General features: G+C 46.3%; 1 protein-coding gene across 1 annotated transcript; it reads left to right on the forward strand.

Annotated features, from left to right (window-relative positions):
* Nucleotides 1-7,045: 7,045 nt before the first annotated feature.
* LOC144798291 (chymotrypsin-like protease CTRL-1) lies at nucleotides 7,046-26,942 on the forward strand. Its single transcript, XM_078669067.1, has 7 exons — nucleotides 7,046-7,179; nucleotides 11,192-11,295; nucleotides 14,109-14,188; nucleotides 14,845-14,923; nucleotides 19,301-19,481; nucleotides 20,686-20,819; nucleotides 26,578-26,942. Exons 1-7 carry the CDS (start codon nucleotides 7,128-7,130, stop codon nucleotides 26,737-26,739), a joined length of 792 nt encoding a protein of 263 aa, XP_078525193.1. The 5' UTR covers nucleotides 7,046-7,127; the 3' UTR covers nucleotides 26,740-26,942.
* Nucleotides 26,943-27,749: the final 807 nt, after the last annotated feature.

Consider the following 27,749-nt stretch of genomic DNA (forward strand, 5'->3'; position numbering starts at 1 on the left):
TGGGAGGCAGTTCTCTCAGTACTGCAGCCATGGGAAGCAGGGCTCACACTACTTCTGCCGTGGGAGGCCGGGCTCACAGTACTGCCGCCGTGGGAAGCGGGGCTCACAGTACTGACGCTATGGGAGGAGGGCTCACAGAACTGCTGCCGTGGGAGGCCGGGCTCACAGTACTGGCACCGTGGGAGCCAGGGCTCACAGTACTGCTGCAGTGGGAGGAGGGCTCATAGTACTGTCACCGTGGGAGGAGGGCCCACAGTACTGCTGCTGTGGGAGGAGGGCTCACAGTACTGCCACCGTGGGAGGTAGGGCTCATACTACTGCCACGTGGTAGGAGGGCTCACAGTACTGCAGCAGTGGTAGGCCGGGCTCACAGTACTGCCGCTGTGGGAGGAGGGCTCACAGTACTGCAGCCGTGGGAGTAGGGCTCACAGTACTGCCGCAGTGGGAGGCCGGATCACAGTACTGCTGCTGTGGGAGGCTGGGATCACAGTACTGCTGTCGTGGGAGGAGGGCTCACAGTACTGCTGCCGTGGGGGGCCGGGCTCACAGTACTGGCGCCGTGGGAGCCAGGGCTCACAGTACTGCTGCAGTGGGAGGAGGGCTCACAGTACTGTCACCGTGGGAGGAGGGCTCACAGTACTGCTGCTGTGGGAGGCCGGGCTCACAGTACTGACGCCGTGGGAGGCAGGGCTCACACTACTGTCGCCGTGGGAGGCAGTTCTCTCAGTACTGCTGCCGTGGGAGGAGGGCTCACAGTACTGCAGCAGTGGGAGGCCGTGCTAACAGTACTGCTGCTGTGGGAGCCAGGGCTCACAGTACTGCTGCAGTGGGAGGAGGGCTCACAGTACTGCCACCGTGGGAGGTAGGGCTCATACTACTGCCGCCGTGGTAGGAGGGCTCACAGTACTGCCGCCGTGGGAGGCCGGGCTCACAGTACCGCCGCTGTGGGAGGAGGGCTCACAGTACTGCTGCCATGGGAGGCAGGGCTCACAGTACTGCAGCTGTGGGAGGAGGGCTCACAGTACTGCTGCCGTGGGAGGCAGGGCTCACAGTACTGCTGCCATGGTAGAAGGGCTCACAGTACTACCGCCGTGGGAGGCCGGGCTCACAGTACTGCCGCCAAGGGAGGCAGGGCACACAGTACTGCCACCGTGGGAGGAGGGCTCACGGTACTGCCGCGGTGGGAGGTAGGGCTCACACTACTGCTGCTGTGGGAGGCCGGGCTTACAGTACTGTCGCCCTGGGAGGCAGGGCTCACACTACTGTCGCCGTGGGAGGCAGTTCTCTCAGTACTGCTGCCGTGGGGGGAGGGCTCACAGTACTGCTGCAGTGGGAGGCCGTGCTAACAGTATTGCTGCTGTGGGAGCCAGGGCTCACAGTACTGCTGCAGTGGGAGGAGGGCTCACAGTACTGCCACCGTGGGAGGTAGGGCTCATACTACTGCCGCCGTGGTAGGAGGGCTCACAGTACTGCCGCCGTGGGAGGCCGGGCTCACAGTACCGCTGCTGTGGGAGGAGGGCTCACAGTACTGCTGCCATGGGAGGCAGGGCTCACAGTACTGCAGCTGTGGGAGGAGGGCTCACAGTACTGCTGCCGTGGGAGGCAGGGCTCACAGTACTGCTGCCATGGTAGAAGGGATCACAGTACTACCGCCGTGGGAGGCCGGGCTCACAGTATTGCCGCCAAGGGAGGCAGGGCACACAGTACTGCCGCCGTGGGAGAAGGGCTCACAGTACTGCCGCGGTGGGAGGTAGGGCTCTCACTACTGCTGCTGTGGGAGGCCGGGCTCACAGTACTGTCGCCCTGGGAGGCAGTTCTCTCAGTACTGCAGCCGTGGGAAGCAGGGCTCACACTACTTCTGCCGTGGGAGGCCGGGCTCACAGTACTGCCGCCGTGGGAAGCGGGGCTGATAGTACTGACGCTATGGGAGGAGGGCTCATAGTACTGCTGCCGTGGGAGGCCGGGCTCACAGTACTGGCACCGTGGGAGCCAGGGCTCACAGTACTGCTGCAGTGGGAGAAGGGCTCATAGTACTGTCACCGTGGGAGGAGGACCGACAGTACTGCTGCTGTGGGAGGCCGGGCTCACAGTACTGACGCCGTGGGAGGCAGGGCTCACACTACCGTCGCCGTGGGAGGCAGTTCTCTCAGTACTGCTGCCGTGGGAGGAGGGCTCTCAGTACTGCAGCCGTGGGAGGCTGTGCTAACAGTACTGCTGCTGTGGGAGCCAGGGCTCACAGTACTGCTGCAGTGGGAGGAGGGCTCACAGTACTGCCACCGTGGGAGGTAGGGCTCATACTACTGCCGCCTTAGTAGGAGGGCTCACAGTACTGCAGCCGTGGTAGGCCGGGCTCACAGTACCGCCGCTGTGGGAGGAGGGCTCACAGTACTGCTGCTGTGGGAGGCTTGGATCACAGTACTGCTGTCGTGGGAGGAGGGCTCACAGTACTGCCGCCGTGGGAGGCCAGGCTCACAGTACTGCCGCAGTGGGAGGCCTGGCTCACAGTACTGCCGCTGTGGGAGGAGGTCTCACAGTACTGCCGCCATGGGAGGCAGGGCTCACAGTACTGCCACCGTGGTAGGCAGGGCTCACAGTACTGCCGCCGTGGGAGGCCTGACTCACAGTACTGCCGCTGTGGGAGGAGGGCTCACAGTACTGCCGCCGTGGGAGGCAGGGCTCACAGTACTGCCACCGAGGGAGGCATGGCTCACAGTACTGCCGCCATGGGGGGCAGGGCTCACAGTACTGACGCCATGGGAGGCCGGACTCACAGTAGTGCCGCCGTGGTAGGAGGGCTCACAGTACTGCTGCTGTGGGAGGCTGGGCTCACAGTACTGCTGTCGTGGGAGGAGGGCTCACAGTACTGCCGCCTTGGGAGGCAGGGCTCCCAGTACTGGTGCCGTGGGAGGCCGGACTCACAGTACTGCCTCCGTGGAAGGCAGGGCTCACAGTACTGCCTCTGTGGGAGGAGGGCTCACAGTACTGCCTCTGTGGGAGGAGGGCTCATAGTATTGCCACCGTGGGAGGAGGGCTCACAGTACTGCCGCCGTGGGAGGCCGGGCTCACAGTACTGCAACGGGCTGTGTTCATGCTGCACAGGTGCATGGCATGTGTTGTGTGGCAGACCATCAGCAGTAAACCACGTTTGTCAATGGGCCACGGACTCTCGCGTGAGACGGTGGCCATCTTGCATCTTCAGGTATAATAAAGTCCTCTATAGACAGTTGTGCTACAATTTTGCTGCAGCCGGATCTTGCTATATGGATGTTGTTTTTTGGGTGAAGACTTCTAATTACTAAAGGATTAGATTACAAGCAGTTTGGTTTACTTAGAAGTGCCTTGAAGTGATTTGAAAACATAATTTGCACTATTCCTCGTGTAGTTGTTTGAACTCTAAAGCCTTGGTTCTTGATAAGAATGCCTGTGATGGAACTGGGCAGATTCTAGGAGGATATTTCCTCTATCCTGTGTACCAATATTAATGCACTTAGGACCTGATTACGAGTGGCTTGTAATAGTGTAACCCATGCGTAAACTCTTGTTTACGCATGGGTAAGGAATTACGAGTTGTGGAGGTATTTAATGCCTCCGATAATTTTTGGAAGTGTTAAATCCCTTCATTACATTTCATCAGGTCAAACCTAGCTAAATTTAACAGTTGAAAACATATGGTATTCACCGTAACATGCAAATTTTGGTGCGGTAAACACCAAAATCCCAATGGTATTCCCCATGAACTCGTAATAGGTGTTATTTATCTCACCTGATAAGTAACGTATCCTGTGGTATCGTTATTTATCAATGGCAACAAATAAGGCCTTCACTCGTAATCAGGCCCATAGTGTAAGGCATTAAACTTCCAATATGTGTCTCTGTTTCTAAGAGTTGGGAATCACAGGATTTCTGATTTTCCAGTTTGGCAGAAGCCAAGCAGAAAAGTTACTAGTCTTCCACAAAAGAGCATATAATGACAGGACTAGAGGTAGTAATTTCAAACCTAGAGAAATGTGTAAGTGTGTAAGTATTTATCAAGATAGTTATCTTTCTTTATACCTAGCTTTAAGGAAGTTCCGGTTACTTGGAAAAGCATAGAGAGATGGCAATATCTCTGTATATTAAAGTTATATAACTTCACAATTCCAGCTATGTTCAGTGTTCAATGACAAGTTAGTTAAGGCATCTCTTTGGCTTGTAGAGATCCATTACAACCCTCAGCCCGCCTTGACCCTGAAATGATGAGACAGAGTATGATGTCTTGTGTCTCTGTTTTCTTCCTGGTCCCACTCCTCTTTCCCCACTTCTACCACTGGCCCTAATGGTCCAATACATGTGGTAATTGGCAGAATAGTTAAAGATGGGAAAAAACTGTTCCATTGGATCTTGCGCACAAGGTTAGTGCAAACCAGTCAGCAGACCTGAAAGTATGTATAATGGCTTGTTGTATGAGGCTCTTGCGGGGATGCCCAGACTATGCATTATGAATGCTTTATATATGCACAGTGTCATGGTATTTTCCATAGCCACTCACATGTTCCCTCTAGAGTTTATGCTGTTGTCATTTGAAGCATGCACCATCATGTTTTTTCTTGTACTCTAAAGGGTTTAAATCATATGATACAAATCACTCCCAAATGGTAGATATCTGCATTCTTGTATGGCCATGTCAATTCTCACCCATTTAATAAATACTTCCGCTTGTGCGTCTTTATTCTTTTAGTGACACAGGTGAAGTTTTCTCTGCCAAACACGCATGACACAAAAATAGTTTCCACATAGGCCTCAACTCACTCATACTCTACCCACCCATACATGTGTTCTAGTGCTATATCATCTGCTCCTTTTTTCCTTCTCACCTAAGATTCATGCCTAGATTCAGCAACAAAAACTTGTCAAGAGCACAACTCTAGTGCTGTGCCTTCCAATACAATACTACCCAGGCAGATCACATCACAGACACACACTCTTCCAATCATGGCACTCCCAAAAACTGGGGTACTACCAACCTGCAAATGTGCTTTGGTGCCTTTTCATGGATATGAGTGGTATCTAAATGCAAGCACAATACAATACAATAACCAATCCTCTTCCTGAAGGATGTTTCCGAAACAATGGATTCCCTCCATCTTGAAGTGTCTATACATCTCACATTTATTACATTGCTGCATTTTTTAAAAAGGAATACTGATATATCCTTTGCCTTGTTCCTAAGCCTCCATACTTGAGACCCTCTGAAAAACATGCTCTGTGTCTGATCTCAAGGCAAAATCGAGATCCTCCCAAACATTTAATCGGAAGCTCCTTGAGGTGATCTGCTGTCACAAATCTGCACAATTGATCACGTAGCATCTCGAGTTGACTCATAAAGTGCCAAGCCTACAGTGAGAAAAACACAAGGCAGGCTAGCAATATCTCAATCAGGGGCATGGCTGCACAACTTTCTCTTGTCACTTTTCCAAATTTGTTGTTATACATTACAGGTTACTGAAGTGTTGCCAGCCAATCAGATTACCTGTTGCATCAGAAAGGACAACCATTGGTGCCAAGAAGTACTTTATACCAAATAAATGATTTAAACCAGAGCAAGCACAGGCACAGGGAGAGAGCCAGTGATGTGTTTGGGTCTAAATTGTAGGCTGTTATGACTGAACCATGTGAAATCTTGCTAAGCAAGGCATCCAACCTCAGCTTGTTTTACTCAATTTTTTATGGGGGCGCACTAGATACTTTGTACAAATGATCAGCCAACGCGTTTCACTCCCTTCCAAGGAGTTTCTTCAGGACAAATATATAAAGGTTCAGACCACTGGATATCGTAAATGTTTAAGCCGACTGAATCTTTATATATTGGCAGGAGGAGGAAGCGACACGACTTCCTTGGCAAAAAAACTTTACAAACATCGGAATCGCCAGACACAAGTGGGTGAGATTACACTGCCCCCCACACCAGATTAATTGGGGATTTACTTTACCTAAAAAAAGAGAAACGCTAGCTCTGAACCCACATTTGAAGGATCCATACTACGTTTCCGGTGCACTTAATTTATTTGCCCTGAAGAAACTCCTTGGAAGGGAGTGAAACGCGTTGGCTGATCATTTGTACAAAGTATCTAGTTATTTGTATTTTAAAGGAATGGATAAAAACAAATAAAGAACTTTTCTATATATACAAGAAACTATTTCATTGGACTTCTTTTTGGTGCGCCCCCATAAAAAATTGAGTAAAACATCATTTTGATCTGCAAAGCACAGCAACGTCAAATAGCAGCTGATGTTGGGGTTGGCAGCACAAAACTATAAAGACTATCTTGGAAATGGATCTTAAGTGCAGCATTGTAGTGTCCGCTGCTACTTCTTTTGTGATCATTCAACCTCAGCTTCTTTAGGATGTGAAACACCAAAAAGAATCCGTAAACAAGAGTTTGGGAAATTTGTGAGGATAAAGACAATGATCAAAGGAGTATGAAGTAAAAATACTTATGTAGAAAAGTGTTCATTTGTAGAAGTAGTAGGTAGGACACATTAAGAGTGCCCGAGGAAGAGGACCTCTGGCAACGAAGATGTGTGAAATGTTTGTTTTAGTAGGATTTTTTTAGCCGAGACAATGCGTGGCATGAGGCATGGCAGCCGCGTGGACCCTCACTGTCATGGCACAGTGGATCCTGGAAGGGGATTGAGGTTTATCATGGATGTGAGAATGTTAGAGGGTAGAGCAGCGCAGGCTCTCCACTCTCACTGACAGAGCTTGGTAAAGTCACATGTGCTCCCAGTTCCACTTGTGAAAGAAAGTGTTATCGACTGTTGTTTATCTGTATCTGCCCTGGTGGAGGTGAGCTGCACGTGTGACCAGGGCGACTGACGACTTGAGCTACGCAAAGCATATCTGCTCACGGCCTTTGAATGTCTCCACAGATGTGAACCAGTGAGAAAAAAACAGAGCTGAAACACATTTCTTCAAATCAATGTCTAAATTTGGGGCATTTCTGTTGAAGGTCAGTGGAAAATAATGTTTGTAAACCTATGGCCTTGTTAGTGCAGTGGAGATAATGGAGAAAGGTGGCAGGATTGAGCTCTATAAAAAGGGGCGGCTGGAGGAGAACAGATACCAGTTTGCCTTTTGAGGAGTAAGCATGGCTGCTTCTTTGGTTTTCCTCGGCTTGGCCCTGCTTGGCAGCACATATGGTAGGTTTCGCTTGTGGTGGGCGGGTGGAGAAGGGTGGGTTCAGTGTGTCCTTGCACTTGTGTTCAAGGGGGGGGGATTGGGTTTGTCATCTTCTCCATTCCAATATCCATACTGCCTCTGACCTTCAAGCAGAATATGTCTACCTTTTCTGATCCAGTGTCCACTTGATACAAGGTTGAAGCACCCAAACTAGCTACAATGTAGAGACAACCTGGGAACTCTATGGGAGAGTGGCTGTGGAACAGGGAAAGCTCCTAAAAATAATCCGCACAGCGGAAGAGTACCGGGGTCAAGGCAGAGACTTAGGCCATCATTACGAATAGCAAAGCTATTTTCCATTTCCTGTGCAAAATACTGATTGCACAGGGTTGGAAGTTTGGGGCCATTACCACATCCCCTTCCGTTTCCCCGGGTACATTTCTGCAGGTGAAGCCTGTCGTGTCTCACTGGAGGGGAATTCCTGGTGCACACTGCTGCATGTGGGTTTCGGTGAGCAAAGGGCTAGTATCCGCATGATATGCTGCTCTTTGAAGGGCAGAACTTGTAGTAGGAGCTCATTGTCGCACCTGAATGTTCCCACAGTGTGTCGGATTTTAAAAGGTGTGATGATTAGTACACCCTCCATAGGCCACTCATAATCAGGGCCTTAGAAGGTTGAATTAATCTCTTTATATAATAAAGTACTGAGCTTGCATGGGTGGTACAGAGGAAAGGGGACAAAGAGGATCTGGAGTATTGATTGCTGAAGACAATTACAGAAGTACTGAGCTGCACTGATCATACTGACTCCCGGATAGTCACTCCCTGGTGCTCTTGAAGTGGGCAGCATTCAGAATGCTAAGCGTGTGGCAGAAACAGGAGACAGGATACTAAACATAAGCAAAAGGGCAAAAAACTAGAAAGTTCAAAACGCCAAACAAGTGTCAATGGAGAAGTCGATACTCACGAGGACAGGGTATTGGTGACAGTTTGCAGAGCTAATGGGAATAACAGGGGGCGGTCGGTATTCAGGGCACATGATGGAGATAAAAGTACAGGTCAGCTCCCAGGCATGAATAGAGCTAATGGGAATAACAGGGGGCGGTCGGTATTCAGGGCACATGATGGAGATAAAAGTACAGGTCAGCTCCCAGGCATGAATTTAAGAAGGGAAGCAGATTCCTTTGCAGAATCTTAATGCCCGTTATTACAATGTCCCCTTTGCAGCCATGTGTGCAGAGGACAGAGCAAGCATTGCTTGAAGTATTCGGGCAGTGCCTAGGGCAGGTATAATATATGTCCATGGATCAGAAGGAATCGATTTCAAAGTTTCCATAGTGAAATCGATCACAGGCACCAAAGCATTCATGCCAACATTTTTCAGCTGTAAAGTGGGAGATTTTGAAATAAAACTCGGGAGAATGTATTTTCCCCATTGACATATTGAAGCAGAGACACTTTCAGGCGGGAGACAGGTAAAATGAAGCCATTTTTAGCTTTAAAAATCACGATTCTCACAGCTGAATCGGATCTGTTGGCATGTATGCCAAAGCCATTGAGGGCACTAAAAACCTAGTTGGCACTCATTACATAGGGCGTATTTGTAAAGTGCATATTCACCAAGAAGGGTATTTTAGCCCTTAGTAACAGATGTTTTATGTTCCCCAACTCAATGGTACTCGTTGTAGCGACCTCAGGAGGATGAAAGGCTGAGTGGACCCACAGGGATTTGAACCTGTGATGAAACACAGGAGCCCTACACTGGATGCCTTAGTCCACTTAGCCACCAGACCCAACTTATTTATAACAGCTAGTCATGAGTACAACGTGATTAATTGCATGTAAATGGCAGCTTGAAGGGATAAACAAGTCTGAATTATTATTTATACTTTACCTTCGGCTAAAAATGTAAAAATTACATTTGCACTGAATAACCGGTGCAAAATGTGCATTCTGTAACAGTCGCTGTTCCAAATTGTACTGGCACCGGTGGGATAAATGTAGTCCAGTATAATTGATGCTAAATTGCACCCTAATTGATGTAATCTATGTAATCGACCAACTACTATTATTTGTTCAAAGTTATTAATGAGTGGTGGAAGACTGTGGATTAGTAATAAAACATGTGAAAGCGATATTACACATAAAACGTTGCAAGAGCTATATATCTTTAAAACGATAGTGGAAAAAATATAACTGTTGGTTAAATCATTTCTTGCGAGTTTGACAAGTTTGGAATTATTAAAACATTTCCTTGAAAAGATCCAGGGGGCAGATTTATGTTAACTGGCGCATCCCCAGGGATGCGCCAGTTAATGTGCGCCACAGTGCGCCACAGCTCCGCCACCCATGGTGCGCCGCATTTACAATGCGGCGCACCATGGGGCAAAAACGGCACAGATGCGTGACGCATCTGTGCCGTAAAGGCGGCGCATTGCTGGAGTTGCGTCGCAAGCGCGACGCAGCTCCAGCAAGGCTCGGGGGGTGCCCTATCTGACCAATGCTGCATCAAGGCCTATGCCTGCTTCAAGCAGGCGCAGGCTTTTGACGCAGCATTGGCCTGAAAGTGACTGAGTGAAATCTTATAGATTTCACTCAGCCACTTTTGCGAGGCGCACCTGCCCCGGAACGCCCACCCTGCGCCGGAACGCCCACAAGCGGCGCAGGGCTTTACAACGTGACGCATCTGCCTAGATGCGTCACGTTGTAAATCGTTTGTAGGGATGCGCCACATTTACGCCGCCTTGCATGACGCAACAGCGGCGTAAATGTGGCGCAAGGGCCTCATAAATCCCAAGATTTATGAGGCCCTTGCGCCACATTTACGCCGCTGTTGCGTCATGCAAGGCGGCGTAAACGTGGCGCATCCCTACAAACGATAAATCTTGGGATTTATGAGGCCCTTGCGCCACATTTACGCCGCTGTTGCGTCATGCAAGGCGGCGTAAATGTGGCGCATCCCTACAAACGATTTACAACGTGACGCATCTAGGCAGATGCGTCACGTTGTAAAGCCCTGCGCCGCTTGTGGGCGTTCCGGCGCAGGGTGGGCGTTCCGGGGCAGGTGCGCCTCGCAAAAGTGGCTGAGTGAAATCTATAAGATTTCACTCAGTCACTTTCAGGCCAATGCTGCGTCAAAAGCCTGCGCCTGCTTGAAGCAGGCATAGGCCTTGATGCAGCATTGGTCAGATAGGGCACCCCCGAGCCTTGCTGGAGATGCGTCGCGCTGGCGACGCAACTCCAGCAATGCGCCGCCTTTACGGCACAGATGCGTCACGCATCTGTCAAGTTTTTGCCCCATGGTGCGCCGCATTGTAAATGCGGCACACCATGGGTGGCGGAGCTGTGGCGCACTGTGGCGCACATTAACTGGCGCATCCCTGGGGATGCGCCAGTTAACATAAATCTGCCCCCAAGTGTTTAAAAAACAGCTGGGCGTTTGGGGTTTGAAATGATCGAGATTTTTTAATTAAACGTTTTTAAACTTTTAGACGTTTAGAAAAAAAGGTATTATTAGTTTAAAAACTGCAAAATAATTTGAAGGTTGTGACTAGGGCAGATTGTTAATTCAGAAATGTATCCAAAATGTGTTCTCTGTTTAATAAAAGTCCGTTACAAAATAACATCCCGTAGAACGCTATTCTACATAAATCCGGCAAAAATGGTAAAAAGGCCTGTCAAACTGTGACCTATCTCTCAGTGGAATTCCAGGTGAGAAATTGATCTGCAGGAGGACGGCCTTGCATGGATGCCGAAATTCGAGTTTTTGAAATTGAAAAAGGTTTTTCCAGGGAGCACACCCGAAACTCTCTGTAGACGCAGATTCGAAGGCAGAATAACGGAGGAAATGTTTTTTTCAACCATGTGGAGGCATTTCTGCATGAATAATTGTACGTAGAGTGGGGGGAATATCTTCATATGTGTGCAAATGTTTTTCCCTTTGAGCCTCTTATTACATTTTTCAGTATCTGTAAAATAAAAGCATTTCACCCCTGTTCAGAGCTACATTAAAAATATTCTTCCTGTTGGCAGGCTGTGGAGTTCCCGCCATCCCGCCAAAAGTGAGCAACTACAACAGAATAGTGAATGGCGAGACCGCAGTGCCCGGCTCCTGGCCCTGGCAGGTGTCCCTCCAGGTAATGCACACTTATTCCCTCTGTGGGTCTCTTCCTATCACATGTATTGATACATCCTGGGAGGTACCAATAAGGCTCTGGTGTGTCCTAGCTCATGAGGCATTGGCTTTCTGAAGGCCATGGGTCTTGTTTGGGTCCTGGAAGCTAGAGTTGGCGGTTTCCGGGGTTATGTTTCTGGGATCACCAATGGTCTGTTTCCCGAGGCCACCAATCTTGATAATGAACCAGCTACTGAGCAGTGGCTGGATGAGCTGTTTGATGTATGTTTGTTGTTATGATATTCGAACTTGGAGTAGAAGAGGAGGGTACGCCAGATGAAAAACCATACCTTAAATGTAATCCTTTCCTTAACTTGGCACCCGTGCAAGCAGTCGAGGTCCATGTCTGGCATTCTGAAACGTATTCCAATGGTACCTTTGATATTCGATGGAGATGATCGAATAGAATCATGCACAAGAGTTCCAGTGAAACCGAATGGTAACACAAAGCATTCCAGGACACTGACACAACATTGGCAGCAGGATGGTCACTGATAGATCCTACCTGCTGAGGCCTAGATCCCAACCTAGATGGTGACGAAAGGTTTCTTAATCGCACGGCCAAGTCTTAAACTGACTCACAAAAGAGTTGCTGGTGCCAGGATTCTTTGAAGTGTCAATGCTCGGAGAGGACTGACTTTGGGTGCTCTGGGAAGCCTACAATAGAATGATATTTGCCCTCTGTGCTTATTTTAATGTGATTTGGATTTTACCAGGAAAGGAGTAAGAACTGAATCCTAGAAGGTTTTTAGGACACACCTGAATGTGACTTAGGAACTCCTAAGTGCAGCCACTAGTGTGACTAGTAGGTCAGTTCTGTCTTTGGTTGGCAGTAAACAGATCGGATTCTCAGCGCTGGTAGAGTCAAAAGTCTGAGAGAACATTCTTGGAAATGTCCTTAAGAAGATGGAGGGTGGCGAAGCCATCTAACGAGAGGGTGTAGTTGAAGGTCTCTTGACTCAGTCAAAGTTTGATGCTTTTAAGCTTTCAATTTTTTGATGTCATTTAAAAATTGGTTTATGCTTATATCACAATTATTTTGAGGCCAGGAAAGTAGAGGTTCAATAAGTGCATTCAAATCCTTAGGTATGGTCTGAAGTGTTGCAGGGGTTGGAGGTTTGTGGTGGTGATTATCCCTAAAAGACAATAACACCATTCACTACTATCTTACCACCTGATCCCAGGTCTATCTCGATTTCCATTGACTAGGTAAGCGCATCTTGAAGGCTCATATCACCACAGGCAAGTCTTTTCCACCTGCATTGATGCAACCAAACAGTACCTAATCTCCTCTAACTCATCTATTAATCCCACCAACCATACACCCACTAATGATCGCAACGAACACATTTTATTTTAGCCCGCCATAAAAGACTGAAATGGCGACATGGAATGGTTTACTTGAGCACACAAGACTAATACCAATAAATAACATTAGCCAATAGCACTGAAGTAACCACTAACCTTGGGTTCTGGAGCAGCGTCCTGCCCGGAATAAAGCACTTCAACGCCTCCTCTGGGGTTGTAAGCGCTATATAAATAAACTTACAATGACCTGCTATCTTCTCGCAAAAACTTGCCATTCCAAGCTTTGAATCTTAAAACTATTCTTCTTTACCTGAAACATGGCTGTGTTTACAAATGAGGGCCTCTGCTTACAATATGTAACTCATTCTACTCTGGGTAAGAGGTCCAACAAGCATATCTACAACTAGCAAAAGTTGGCATTGCCTGCAATTATCATTATGCAGGTAGTGATCTGCTGTCCAAATACCAGAGCTATCCCATGCTTCTCAGAGGAAGAAAGCTACTCCTGCGTTGTCCGAACTGTAGCAACAATCTAAGATAGTTGGGGTCCATTCCATGTAGGTTACTGGTGAGGTGTTCCTGCAAACCCGGTTGTTTATTTGCACCATAATGAGCCTCATATCTCGAGCTACCTGTGCCTCATCTGGGCACTCCCTACTCTGCTGTTTCTCTGTTATTCCTTCTGCGTAAGAATACATCTGAACTTCTGCACTGGGTTGGAGTTACACCTACCTTTATACCTGGATGTAATCAGTTACAAAGATCATTTTACACTGAACCTTGCTTATCTGAGACACATCTGATAAACACTTGCAGCTCTATCAACCCTCTCCCAGAAGTCCTGCGTGTGGTAAGAACTGTGCAGCTGTCAGTCTTGACTGTGGGTGAATGTTTGATTCATTCGGCATTCCGTCCATCATTTGTTGTCGCAGTACGAGTTTCTCCTTGTGATCATGGAATATGCAAACTATACCACGTGTAGGCTATAGGATGTCTGGGCAGGCTTTCTTGGAGAGCAGTGGGATTTCATATGGGTTTCTGCATGTGGATTGGGGGGCTGATAAGGTGATAGACATGATGGGAGGAATGAATATGCCTGCTCTCTAAGAGGTGTATGTGAGTGGCATCAAGCCTGGGACTGACGTCGAAGTATGATCTGGTTGTCTGGGAGAGAATAGCTATCAAGTGAGTGAGAAAAGCTTTAGAAAAAGTTTGGGACTGAGGGTGAAAGAGAACGCTTGTGGATGAGGAAGTTGGGAGAAGGATGTTGATTGTTCCACTGGGTGTTCCTAGTTGCATCACAGACATCAATAATGAATCTTGTGGTAACTTTATTGTCACTCAAAGCCCCTTGAGGGATAACACCCTCACTGCTGATCTGGCTGAGGCACCCTTTCATGTTGTATGTCTTCAGTGATAGACCTCTGAGCCTACTTATGCACTTCCTTTCTCTTGAATGCTCCTCAGGATGGCAGTGGTTTCCATTTCTGTGGTGCCTCCCTCATCAGCCAGACTTGGGTCGTCACAGCTGCTCACTGCAATGTGAAGTAAGTGCCTACTGAAGAGATAGTAGATTTATGCGGCGGAGCATTTATGTGAAACAATGTAAATATGATGGCTATGGCCCACTGTTCTCTCTGATTCCATAATCCAATTATTTGCATTAAGGGATTATGCTATTTTTTATGCACCTAAAGCTATCATGCCAAACCTTGAAATTGGGACAGTAAGTAATATACTCAAAATCACACAATATATCAAATAATTAAAATAATCTGACTCCGTCCTAAACTGTTTATCTTCTTGAACAGACATCCTGATGTGATTAACAGCCACCGGTTATTGGGGCACCCGTTATGTTAAGTAAATACAATTCATAAGAATAGAAACAGTAATGTATTGAGGGATAGTTATTTGAGCTTCAAAATTAGAACTTCCAAACAAAAGATGGAGATGTAAAGTTCTAGTAAGCTTTGGTCTTTAGCCGGTGCTCAAGAAGACCTGTGCAAAAATATAATGTGGTGGCCACCAAAAGTAGATCATTTCTGAAAGGGAGCACTCATCACTGGGACAGTATCTCAGCTTGCCCTTTAAAGTGTCACTAGGTCCCTAGTTTGACCTTTAGCTAACTGTAGAGGAGAGTGGAGAGATTTGGGAGGCTGATGATCTACGTTGATACTACATTCTGCTTTCTTGTTGACAGTCGCAACCATCGGGTCGTCCTTGGTGAACATGACCGTTCCTCAAATGCCGAGCAGGTTCAAGTCAAGTCCATCGCTTTGGTGAGTCAAAGTACCTTTGAGTTCAGAGTACATGAGGCCGCGCGTCAACGAGCCTGGTGGAAGCGGCGTTGAAGCCCCATGAGGTGGTATAAACCTGGGAGCCCATTGCAGGTCCTAAACATGCACCCTAAAAGACGTTCTGGTCCATTTACACTATCCTATGCAAGCGCTTCAGGAGCATGTAGGGCCTACAAACTTCCAGACGTGATGGTTGTGTCTTCAGAAATCGAGCACAATCTTTCCTTGTGATTGTGCATCTCTGAGTTCCCCTACTGGATGACCTCAAAGTAAGGGACCAATGTGGCATGGCAACAGGGACAACCAAAGATAGGTTGGGGTGCCAATGGAGAAACAGTATCAGCAGAAAGGGAGGTTGTTCACAACCCACTGGTAAGGCCTCACCTGAGTAATGTAGCTCTCTTCTTACGTAAGCCTCACTTGATCTGCTTGAGACTGATTGGACACTTACCTGTCTCACTGCACATACTCAGGTTTCTTCGAAGGATTCTATGTGGGCACCGCCTCCTGTGCCCCTTTGAGTTCCTCGTCGCTCCCTCCTGGGCAATGTGCTCTTTTCACTTTATACTATACCCTAATCCTTATTAACCCCTAATTTAGATTCTTATTTATACTTTTTTTAGAAGTCCCACTTCTATGCAGATAACTCCCACATTTTGTTTTACCCATACTTCATTCCCCTCTGTGCTTCAAATGTGGGTCCCTGCCTGTCGCAATGGACGCTATGCATGTTATACTTTTAATGTATAGCTCAAAAAACATTTACAATACAACCTAGTAAATAGAACAAAATCGGCTGACCAAGTTAATGTAGAAGCTAAAAAAAGTTAGTCACAGCTTTAAAATAACAATATAACCCAACAACAAAATAAGTAGCTAAACGTATGCAGAAGTTAAATGATTTGCACAGTAGTCAAATATACTGTATCAAAAAAATGATATTGTTACTATTGTTAAAACAATAGGCAGACCCGTCACCAATTATTCTAAAAGCTGAATCTCTTAAGATAGATCTTAAAAATGTTCTCTTTACATCAATTAAGCTGGGTCATAAGTAAATATTAGGTTTAATTGATTCGGTCCTTTTACCAATAACATTTAAACTAAAGGACTGGCGTCTAAAATAATCTAAAGAAAAACAATTCTCTTTGTTGCGCAGCAAAACAAATTAGAATCTAAACCTCAGTCCTAACAAACGCAAAGCCTTTTTTGTTCTCATTCACCACATATTTCCACAGCACACTAACTCAAGAGAGAATGGCCTTTTGTTCTGCTAGGAGGTAAGTCAAGGACATCACTTGTGTCAAAGTGCACAAGACTGGCCTCTTAGGAATGAGCTGCAGTTGGAGATACATTCAGAAATGTCCTGCCGTGGTGCTTCGATATTGTGCGTCACGGCTGCGCCACTATGGATGTTCCGCATTTACAATGCAGCGCACCATGCGGCAAAAATGGACAGATGCGTGACGCATCTGCTGCCGTAAAGGTGGCGCATTGCTGAAGTTGCATCGCAAGCGCGACGCAGCTCCAGCAAGGCTCGGGGGTGCGCTATCCTTAAAATACTGTGTCAATCCTTACGCCTGCTTCAAGCAGGCGCAGGGTTTTGACGCAGCATGGCCCTAAAAGTGACACTGAGTGAAATCTTGTAGATTTAACTCAGCCACTTTTAGGAGGCGGTCCTGCGCCGGAACACCCCCCCCTCCTTGCGCCGGAACGCCTACATGTGGCGCAGGGCTTTACAACGTGACACATCTCTCAGATGCGCTATGTTGTAAATACCCCGCAGCATGGCGCTGGCTTTAGGCCACCGCTGCGTCACAAAAGTGACGCAACAGCGGCATAAAAGAGCGCAAGGGGTTTGTAAATCTGCCCAAAAGTCTTTAGGAGAGGCATTCACTGTGAGGATTTACTCCAGATTGTGTCTGAGCAAATAACACCCTCTTTCGCCCAACTATTAGCTGGTCGAGGCAGGCGGTTTCTTGGTCGCTACACGTTTTTTTGTAAAAATATGAGGCCAGGTGAAATAAACATGCGCAGTACTGCGCTAAAGTTCATCAGTGTTCCTGTCAAAGTTTCGAAATGCACTTTCCGTGAGGTTGCAGCGCATTTCCTGATGAGGAGGGTTCTTCTGCGGGTTGTGTTCTGACCTTTGTCATTCGAAAGAAGGGGGTCTAGGAATGGGAAAACTGTCAAACCAAAAGAAGGCGGCAAAATCACAGGTAGAGTTACAGTCAGTGGCATAGCCACGGGGGGCAGTGGGGGATCCGGTGGCACGGGATTTGGGGGCGGTAACCTGTTGGGCCGGTGGACAAAATGTGATGATTTTATTAACCTGATTAGACCTGACATGAAACACCCATTTTGCAAGGAGCAAAATACCTCTTTAGTTGAGTCCTCTTTCTCATTGACCAATCAAAAAGAGTGTTTTCACTCAAAGGACCCTATCTTCCATAAATCGAGCAGGTAGGGTGATGTCATGAAATAAACCTTCTTTCGCAGTTTTCTCACAGCACCTGTCATGTTTCAGGGATGTTCAGTCTTGAAATCAATGGGGGATCCTGATCCAATCTGATGAGCGTGCGCAGTCGGTTGTCACTCGCCGCTCAGATGTTCATCTTCGGACCCACACTGGGGATCTTCTCCACCTACCACGCACGGGTCACGGGGAGTTATGGTCCTGGCTTTTCCAACTGATCCCATTACTGATTAGTGGTCCCCACCTTTGAACAACACACTGACAGCTTCAAAGGGGCTTTCTAACACCTCCTGCCCCCTTGATTCCTGCTCCCAATGATCTCCCACCCCAGAACCCGTCCATTTACTCAGTAAGAATCCAGGACTTACAATACAGTTTTTTACTCACCGGAGGTCTCTCAGCGATATCCACACCCATTAATATTGGTCCTTATTTTGTGCTCAACTAATATTCCCCCCTCGCCGCCCAACGCCCTCCGCTTCCCCTCTACCCCGCCTTATCTGGATGATGGCCTCTTACTACATCATAAATCGAAACACCGCTGACTACATATTATACTGACTTTTGACCCTTCCCTGACAAATTTCCACTGGAGTCATGAGTAATTTGTCTCTTTTTTTCAGTAATCACTTGTCACTCTGTACCACTTCTGTAGTGTGTGATCACTCTCCGAGCACTTTACTTCTGATTCATTTATTTGGATCTTTCTGTATGAAAATAGATTGTATTAAGCACATGTTTGTTTTGGGTTTGTTTGCAAGTTCATTATTCTGCATTTTCCGGCCCACAACTGATTTCATTTGCTTCACATTTCATGGATATTCATCCCTACAATTGAGTAAGATCTTTGTGATAAATAAGTCTTCAGTGAACCACTGTTCTGTTAAGTTATGTTTATCTTGCCTCTGGTTAGTAAATTGGACTTTCCCCTTCCTCTTTTTTGGTATTATGGGGCCAGATGTATCAAGATACCCTTTTGCGATTCTCAAATAGCGATTTTTAAGGAATCGCTATTTGAGAATTGCAAAATGGTATGTATGTAGAAATTTGCTATTTTTTAGCGATTTCTTAAAATTCCTTAATTGCGATTAGCAAACTGCTAATCGCAATTAAGGAATAATTTCCCATTCATTTCTATGGGCCAGAAGGCCCATAGGAATGAATGTGAAATTATTCTCAATTTGCGATTCGCAATTTGCTAATCGCAAATTGAGAATAATTTCAAGGGTGCAGGGGTGTCCAAAGGACACCCTGCTGCACCCCTGAAATTGACATGTGTGCGCATATGGCGTACATACATGCCCTAAGGGCATGTTTGAGCGTCACATGCCACCTTTACAAATTGCAAAAAGTGCATTTGTAATAGAATTCGCAAATTATCACCAACTACAAGTTGGTGGTAATTTGCGATTTCTTAGAGTGAAATCGTAAAACTTTCTTCTTTCTTACATACCATTTAAGGAATCGCTTTTTGTGATTCCTTAAATGGTAGCGCAAAATTAAGGAGTCGCAAATTTTGCGATTCCTTAATTTTGCAATGCGATTTTTTTCATACATCGCATTTCCCGTTTTTTTTGTCACAAACACTGCTATTTTGCGATTCGCAGCGTTTGCGACAAAAAAAACGCTTGATACATCTGCCCCTAAGTCAATTGTAGCATAGTGCTTGCTACAATTGTATAAACTCCATGATTTCTGACAAAGTGGCCAGAATGGAGGCCTCAAGAGTATGTGACACAACTATGCCTCACAATGACTTCTGACCAAGTTCCTTAGGGTTATGACAGAGGACATAAGCTTACTCATGTGATCGAGGTCAGAGTGTTGATACTCCATGTTATAACCCTGACTAACTACAACCCCTTGCTTCCTCCCTCCATCAGACTGTCACTCACCCCAACTGGAACCCCAGAACCATGAGCAATGACATCACCCTGCTGAAGCTCTCCTCTCCGGCCACGCTGAATTCCCGTGTCTCACCTGTGTGTCTAGCAGCAACCAGTGATACTCTCCCATCGGGGATCAAGTGTGTCACCACCGGCTGGGGGCGCACAAGTGGCACTAGTAAGTATTTACTGTAATATCACCATAAAGAGACTGTGGTAAGTTTTCACGAGATGGTTTTTCTGCATCTGCGATTCACAGAAGCTCGTTGCTCTTCACTACCTTGGTGACATTAGAGACAGAGAACAATACAAGAGGACCTCTGTCAAGATCTTCTGTATAGGTTGGACATCAGCCTTTGGCAGTAGCATTCATTACAAAGGAGGGAATGTTTAACACTATGTTCCAGAGGGGAAACATCCTTTACGACGCAACTTTTACCACGCAGTGCCTTTACAACGCAGGTTTTTCAACGCAGGTCATTACAACGAATTGCGCTGGGGGGCGCTCTAGGAAAGGTAATAGTTTAATTTACTATCCAACACCTTCAGTACTATCCACGGGGTCTGGAGTTGGAATAGTAAATTAAACTATTCACTATCCAGCACCCCCCAACGCAAGTCGTTGTAACGACTTGCGTTGAAAAATCTGCGTTGTAAAGGCATGCGTAGTAAAAGCATGCGTTGTAACAACGTACATCCGTTCCAGAGAGTCTGTCTTCTGAGATGGCTCATGACCTAGGATCAATATGCTTCATCTAAGAGATAAACATTTTTAGTATATGGTCTTCCCCTGTGATATTCTGTCAGATCTTCAGTGAGACACTGAGCCAAATACAGCTGTCCTACAGGTTACTGATGATTGTTTTTGCTTTCTCAATTTACCCATAAAGCACATCTTTGACTTGTGTACAGGCCCTTCAATCATGTTTACATCTGGCAAGATATGAACTACTTCTCCATCCCCAGCCCTCCACTAATGAGATAGAGCATGCTTTGCAGATAGCCGCCATCTTTCTTCTCTAGTGCCTCAAAAGTGAGCTATCCACTGCCTCGCCTTGGCCCTCAACACAGGCACAAACCTAGTGTTCGAAAGCCGGCGTCTTTCGAGTGTACAACCAGCCACTTCACAGCATACTACCACAGCAGCCTGTGGACAGCGTTGGGTAGGATTTCTGTCGCAATGACCAATCAAAAGCTTCAAACACTTTTAAAAGCCCTCCTCCAGTAGACAGGTGTACTGAAACAGAGAACACCTCTTCTGAGTTTGTCTTGCTGTCTCTCTGGGCCCATTCCCCTTGCAACCTTATGTTCAATCGACTGATTTGTTTTACAAACTACAAAAGTACTCAACGTTTATAGATAAATTCTTGTTTTCTTTGCAGCCAACGCAAGTCCTCCCCGTCTGCAGCAAGTGGCACTTCCGCTGGTCACCGTAGCTCAGTGCAAGCAATACTGGGGCACCCAGATCACTGACGCCATGATCTGCGCTGGGGCCTCGGGGGTCTCCTCCTGTCAGGTACGGCAGATTTCCCATGTGATTGTTGCATGGTATCCTATCTCATGCAGATTGATGAATGCACTCTTGGTGGGAGCAATGGACGCCCAGGGGTTCCGATGTAGGCCCATCTAAGGCTATGCACATCATTACATCCTCAGCTATCCGCAGGAACATACACTATTGCCTTGCATGACATTTGCTAAAATGTACTCTCAACCACACTCTCATTTCACCCCAGTGAAGGACTTCAAGCATTCCCATGGTCATGCTGGTCTCAGAAGACGCACCCTCATGCATTCTGCACGCTGCCAATAAGGAAGAGACTGGTTTATTGAGCTATCATCCTAGTAGAGCGTCACTACTCCCAATTTAAATAAAGGAGAAATCCAATGGCCATCAGGACAGGTCAAGGCCACAAGACTGCATGGTATGAATATTAGGGAGAACATTCAGAGACATGCACTGCTTCATCGAGAGAGCTGCTCAACCCTCTGATGCTCCTAAAAGACGTTTGAGAGTTGTAATTTCACTAGCACATTCATCCTCTGTAGTTGTTATGACTGATGCTCCACAGCTTAGTACAGGGTGACTTCTCACAATTAACAAATATCAAAGTAATTGAAAATAAGTGACACTCCCATAAAATGAAGGCACTCGCACCAGCCTCTCCTGTACAGTCTCACATTAACAGAAATCCAGTTTCAAAACGTCTTTCAACTCTATAGTGTCTACCAGGATGGTGGGCGGATCGCCACCACCCTACTGGCGGTGGCGATTCGCCCACCAAACCACCCCGCCGGATGGCCTTTTACCCCCGCCACATTAGCATGGAGGGGGGTACCGCAGAAGATGGAAAAACCATCCGCCGCTTTTCCGCTGGTAGGCAATCATCGCGAATGCCTACCGGGCGGAAAAGGTCCATAACATGGTGGCAGTACCTTGCAGGCATCGCCATCCATATTATGATGAGGCATTTTCAATGCCTTTCCACTGCGGAGACTCTGCCATGGAAAGGCACACAGAGCTTTCTTCGGGGGCCCGTTGCGGGCCTCCAGGGGGGTGAGGGGCAGCACTTGGGGGTACCCCCCCAACATTAGCATGCACAAGGTGGCAGGCACTGTTAGGCATGCCAATGCACAACATGCATATATTGCATTGTGGCGGGTGCTGCTTACAGCACCGCCCCCCACAATGTAATATATACGGGATGCCACTGTGGCGGTGGCATCCTATTTGGCGGTGCAGGATCGCTGCACCACTGGCGGCCGGTCCCAGCACCGCTAGGGTGGCGGGCAGACTGGAGTCCGCCCGACATCCTAATAGACCCCCTAGTCTCTAAAGGCTCTCAAACATATTCCATAGTTGCATTGCCAGAAAAGCTTCTCTGCGATCACAACATATCGCCAGTGCGAACCTGAATGATAACTGAGATGAAGCTGTGGGGCCGAAAGGTTTTACCAAAAGAGAGCCAAATATTTTTTTTTAAAAGTCCCCCGTCTTCTCTCGGTTTAACTGTACACTTCTCCCCAGGCTTAACAAAGAACTCTGGAGCCAACTTTGACTAACACATCAAAACCTCAATGTTAATAGGCAATATGAGCCCTGCAACTGTCAGCTGAAAGCCCTGGAGAAAATATAACTCATCCCACAAATGCAACGCCTGGTAACCCGTGATGTTAGGAATATATATATACTGTTGCTATTAATTATAAACAACCAGCCTTAAACATCAAACCCAGCATCTCATTTGCTAGAGAAAATAAACGATGGTAATCTCCCCACATCGGTCCCAAAAATCCAATTTATCTTTGAAGACAGTATGATAATGTTTGAAGTGAGGCCTGGCCTTTTGAACCTCTCACTTAAGAGCTTGTCAGACCTCTCTGCCCTGCACAAGACTCCAATCGGATCATACACGAGTGAGTTAGCAGTTTGCGATTTCAGATAATAAGGAACAAAAGAGTTTTGGAGCAGGGAGAGAACAGTGGGGCATATTACCGAGGAGTGGGTTGGAAAATGCACAACGCACATTCCTGTATCGCCGACTATCGCCGGATTTCATCGCCTTTTTAGCGCGCAATTATCAATGCGCATCAGGCAGGCGAATAGAAATCCGGCGATAGTCGGCGATATGGCACATTAGCGCATGAAAACAAATGTTGTTTTCACGCGCTAATGTGGGCCTTGATAATAGGGGGGGGGGGTGTTCATCTTTATGATCCACACCCCATGTTATCAATGCCTAACGCCTGGTCAGAGCAGGCGTTGGGAGACCTGCGATAAATGAGTTTATCGCAGGTCTTTTCCTCCCTTCGCCTTCCTTGGTAATAGGGTGTTCCCACCTCCAACCACATTTTTTATGTGGTTGGACGTGGGAACGCCCAATTTGCATGTCATTAGCGATGTTTATCGCCGACATGCAAAGTGGGCTTGGGGCAGGCTTTAAAATGCCCTTGTTAATAGGGCTCTGGCAGTATCGCTGCTTTCTCGGCACAATTCGCCGAGAAAGCGGCGATACAAGCCCTTGGTAATATGACCCAGTATTCTGTGAGTGCGACGTATAATGGAGCAGGCTGAAATAGGCAGAACGGTAAATAAGTTACATTTGTCAAAAGTGGAATATGTCAGTCAGCGTGTTCAAGAAATCTCTTCTTGACCAGCCTCTTGAGTCAGGGTTGGTGATGTTTGAGGGGAAGCATAAGTTGTACAATGTAGGACCTTTTTCGTTCTCAGAGCTCTTGGGCAGTTCCGGATTAGCAAATAGACAAAGTAGGCAGCTGCCTATAGGCCCCACTACTTTTAGGGCCCCCACGACAACGGATCAAAATAGTATTAATTAGATCTTGAAAGAAAATTACAATCAAGCTTCTTAAAAATTGTTTCTAAAGATAAACAAAAATGAATCAACTCAAAGAAACGAAAACTTTACATTAAAGACTCTATAGAGAAAATACTGTATTAATGCAATGCACCCATTACCAACTTAAAGTGCAGAAATTAGAGACATCAGATTCACATAACAGTTTGTCTCTTGAAAGCTCATCTTCTGGCAGCTGTCATTTTGTAAAAAAAATCCGGTGCATTGAGTTTTCGGAAATAATTTTTTTGGGGGGGGCAGAATTTCGAATGCCTATAGATCTCTACAGGGTTTAATCCAGCATTGCTCATGGGATCTTAACCGCATGCGTGCGGCCGCGATTTTCGCGCTGTGCGGCTTTAAAAAAAAAAACGCGTTACATGACGAGCTGAGCTCGTCATGAACATGCGAGCGGCGCAACTCATGACGAGCTCAGCTCGTCATGAGCATGGAGGGGGTTAAAGTATTATCGCACAATTTACAACAGACGTGAGGTGAAATAGGGCAGAGTAAATGAAATCATTCTAATCGATGGCTGAGTAGAGGTGAAGCTGCACTCCAGGCCTGGCAGGAAGCACAGGAGGCGCAAGTGTTGCTGGGTCCTAGCCACGCCCACAGGAAGCCACAGCAGTAAGAGCAGCCAGGTGACGTCATGAAGGAAGTGAACCAGAGTTAAAGAGCCAGCAAAGCTATAGGCAGCATCTCAGAAGGGCCTGAATGTGCCATTAGGATCCTCCACACCCCCTAAACAAAGCAGACATGGCATAGAGTTTTTCTATTTCTAAACATGTTTTCAGTTATACAATAAAATTATGAACTCATTCATGCCTTTTTAGAGAGCAAAACTTAGGGCCTTATTAAGAGTTTGGTAAATGGAGTATACCATCAAATGTGACAAATATCCCGCGTGCCGTATTGTAAGTGCCATAAGATGTAATGCACTTTTAAAATGGCCGACAGGACATCCACCATGTTTGTGACGGAGTATCCTATCCGCCAAAGTGTAAATAAGGCCCTTAACGTTTTACACTGCATAGCACCAGAGTCTTCCGGGCCTTTGTTTTCAGTAACATTCTAAGGTGTAGTGCCAGCTCTGCATTAAAGTGAGTTGGACTTTTTCTACTGTTAAGAATCGAGTGCCAGTGATATGCAGAACTATGTATGATTTCCGTTAAAACTTTGGGGCATATTATCAAGGGGGTTTATCTCCGCTTTTTTGGCTTTAAGAGCCAAGAAAGCGGAGATAAAATTATCTCTCTATTACCTAGCTGTCGCTAACACCAGTTAGCGACAGCTAGTAGGAGATAGCGACCATCTTAGGCCCCACTTTGCATGTCAGTGATATTTATCACTAATGACATGCAAAGTGGGCGTGCCAAGATGTTAGCGACTGGAAACAGTCGCTAACATCGCTATCTCCTATTACCAACTTTTGGAGATATTCGCGCTAAGCGCGAATATCTCCAAAAGCTAACACCTGCCCTGAGCAGTTCTTAGCCATGTTATCCAATGGGAGGTGGATAACATGGCTAAGAGCATTAGCTCGGTAATGCATGAATATCGCTGACTTTTCAGCGATATTCATGCATTGCGGCCGATTTTTATCCCATTTGCGATAAACCTTGGTAATACCAAGGTTTATCGGCGATAAAAATCGCTGCAGCTCAGTGGTAAATTTTTGTCTCTAACCATGCAATAGCGATAATTATCGCTATTGCTTGGTAATATGCCCCTTTGTTTTAAAGTAGGTACTTTTAATTGCTCTTCTGAGCAGTCTCAAAGTCCTTAAAAGTAACTGTTCAATTTTGAAAGGCTAAGAGGTTGATTGAGAGATGGGAACCAATAAATCTGCGAAAACAGTGGAAATCCTGCATGCCAACCTCGGGGTTCCCCCACCTCATTTAGGGTTCTGGAAAAGATGGTGTCACTGATGGCAGACCCATTGCTGCGTCACAATGAGGAAGACTATTTGGTGCCAATGACATCAGACCTGCTGTCCAATTTAGCATTGATGTTTGTCGCACTCCGGCAGCCATCACTTTCTTGCAGAACCGCCATGTAAAAAATAAAATCCAGTATTTGTAAAGCGCGAACAGCTACCTGAAGGCATCCCAGCGCTGGGGGCCATCGGGAAGATTAAGTAAGCTATTGCTCAGAGTCACATGGTGCTGGGCTGACCTGCCGCCGGGCATCAAACCGTGAGCACCAGATTCCAGCGTCAGTCGCCCTGGCCACAGCGCCACACCTCTTCCATGGGAGACTGACTGAAAGCCCTTATGAAGCAGATGACCACTGAGAAACCTCCAAGCACATCAGCAGCATTTGTAACACGTGATGGTCATTTACTATACTCAATGTTTCCCTCTAAGTCACTGTAGAAAGAACTAGTAAACAAACATAAGTAGTAGTCATGATTCCATTCTTTACTGGAGAGACTTTGGGTTTTCTGTTTGTGTGAAACTCACCTGGATAACAATTCCTGCGACGAATTCATGCTAAGAACATACCACGTGATCACAAATTGTCTCTACGAGGGCGGTATGATAGAATATTGAGGACAAAAATATAGAGGGGTCAAGATATGGAAGCCGAAATATCGAGGAGCAAAATATTGAGAAAATAAATGCGCTTAGGTATGTATAGATTTACTATCCTTAGCTCTTCTTCTAAATGCCTTGATGACATATATGTCGCCAAGGTACATATATGTGAAGTTAAGTATAATACATGTATGCTTATCTGTATAAAGCTACCTTGATGATATTTTGGTCAACAATATTTTTGCAATGATATTTTGTCCACACAGTATCCTGTGGTTGGTATTTTCGTGGATTACAGTCCAGGAGAATCTGCTCTTCTCTCGTCATAGTTCGAAAAAGGTCAATTTCAAAATGGCTGACATGTTGTTTCCTATTGCAGGGTGACTCCGGTGGCCCATTGGTGTGCCAGAAGGGATCAGCTTGGAACCTCATTGGCATTGTCTCCTGGGGAACGCAAAACTGCAATGTGAGGGCACCTGCCATGTACGCCCGCGTGACCTACCTGCGTAGCTGGATCGACAGAGTTGTTGCCTCCAACTAGAGAAACAAGTGTGAGACATGAAAGAAATAGAGGATCACGAGTCAAGCCATGGCGTGGAAACTCCAGCAACACAGTTTCAACAATCAGTGTCAGTTGAAGCAGTTCTTCAGTCTTTCTTCCACAAGCAAGATTCACCAAATACTTGTATTTACTGTACAATATGGAAAAAACGCCAAATAAATTCTAAGTGTTGGAAAAAAGTTGCATGCTGCAAGCATCTATCATTTGTGATAAAAAAAAACATAGTGCAGGATTTTAAAAGCCATTTAAGCACCTAAATTAAATGTATGTATGCAAGTAGTCGCTTGTAGAAGCTTAGCACCATACTAGCGAGTAAAACTAATATCTTAAAGTGAGTGGGTCGCCAGGTGAGTGGGCGAGTCAGATGATATGAGAAGGATTGGCACTTTAGTCTTTATTGCACTGATTGGAGCAAATGATGTGAAATTCAGTGAGTTGTATTTTGGAATGCATGAGGCCAGTGAAGCAGGATTCCACGAGACCCTTCCATTCAGTGAGGTCAGTGACATCATAATGATGGCTACCAACAAACTCATCAATGAATGAGTGAGAGAGGCCTAATTTTATTCTATACACCAGTGATAGAAATTGTTTGACACATCTCAGAACTGCAGGTGGCGTCTCTTACCAGAAAGGAGTATACATTTTGGGAATACAGTAGGAGTGTGCAGAATTTGAAATCTGCCAACAAAGTTTAGCAAATGTGTCGTAAATGAACACAATGTAGAAGATGGGTTCTTAGAAGTAGGTTTATTCTGGCACAGAACAGCTTAACATCCACAAAAGGAGACACAGTGGTAACCGTCTTCTTCAGACCTCAGCTCAGTCTCAATGCCAAGATTCTACAGATCCAAGCAATGACATCATAGGTTCTACAATATATTACATCATGGAATACCACACATCTCCCCCCTTTCAAAAAAAAAAAACTAAGGGAAAAAAAAACAGAAAAAAGACAAAAAAAAACTAGAATCAAAAACGAACAAAAT

The sequence above is a fragment of the Lissotriton helveticus genome, chromosome 12, assembly GCF_964261635.1.
Source record: "Lissotriton helveticus chromosome 12, aLisHel1.1, whole genome shotgun sequence".
In the NCBI taxonomy this organism is placed as follows: Eukaryota; Metazoa; Chordata; class Amphibia; order Caudata; family Salamandridae; genus Lissotriton; species Lissotriton helveticus.

Bases quoted from the DNA above. Each gene is read 5' to 3' on its own strand.
- LOC144798291 (XM_078669067.1), top strand. From the start codon at position 7,128: ATGGCTGCTTCTTTGGTTTTCCTCGGCTTGGCCCTGCTTGGCAGCACA. The intron at 7,180-11,191 runs GTAGGTTTCGCT...TCCTGTTGGCAG, and splicing joins CCTGCTTGGCAGCACATATG to GCTGTGGAGTTCCCGCCATC. The intron at 14,924-19,300 runs GTGAGTCAAAGT...TCCCTCCATCAG, and splicing joins AAGTCAAGTCCATCGCTTTG to ACTGTCACTCACCCCAACTG.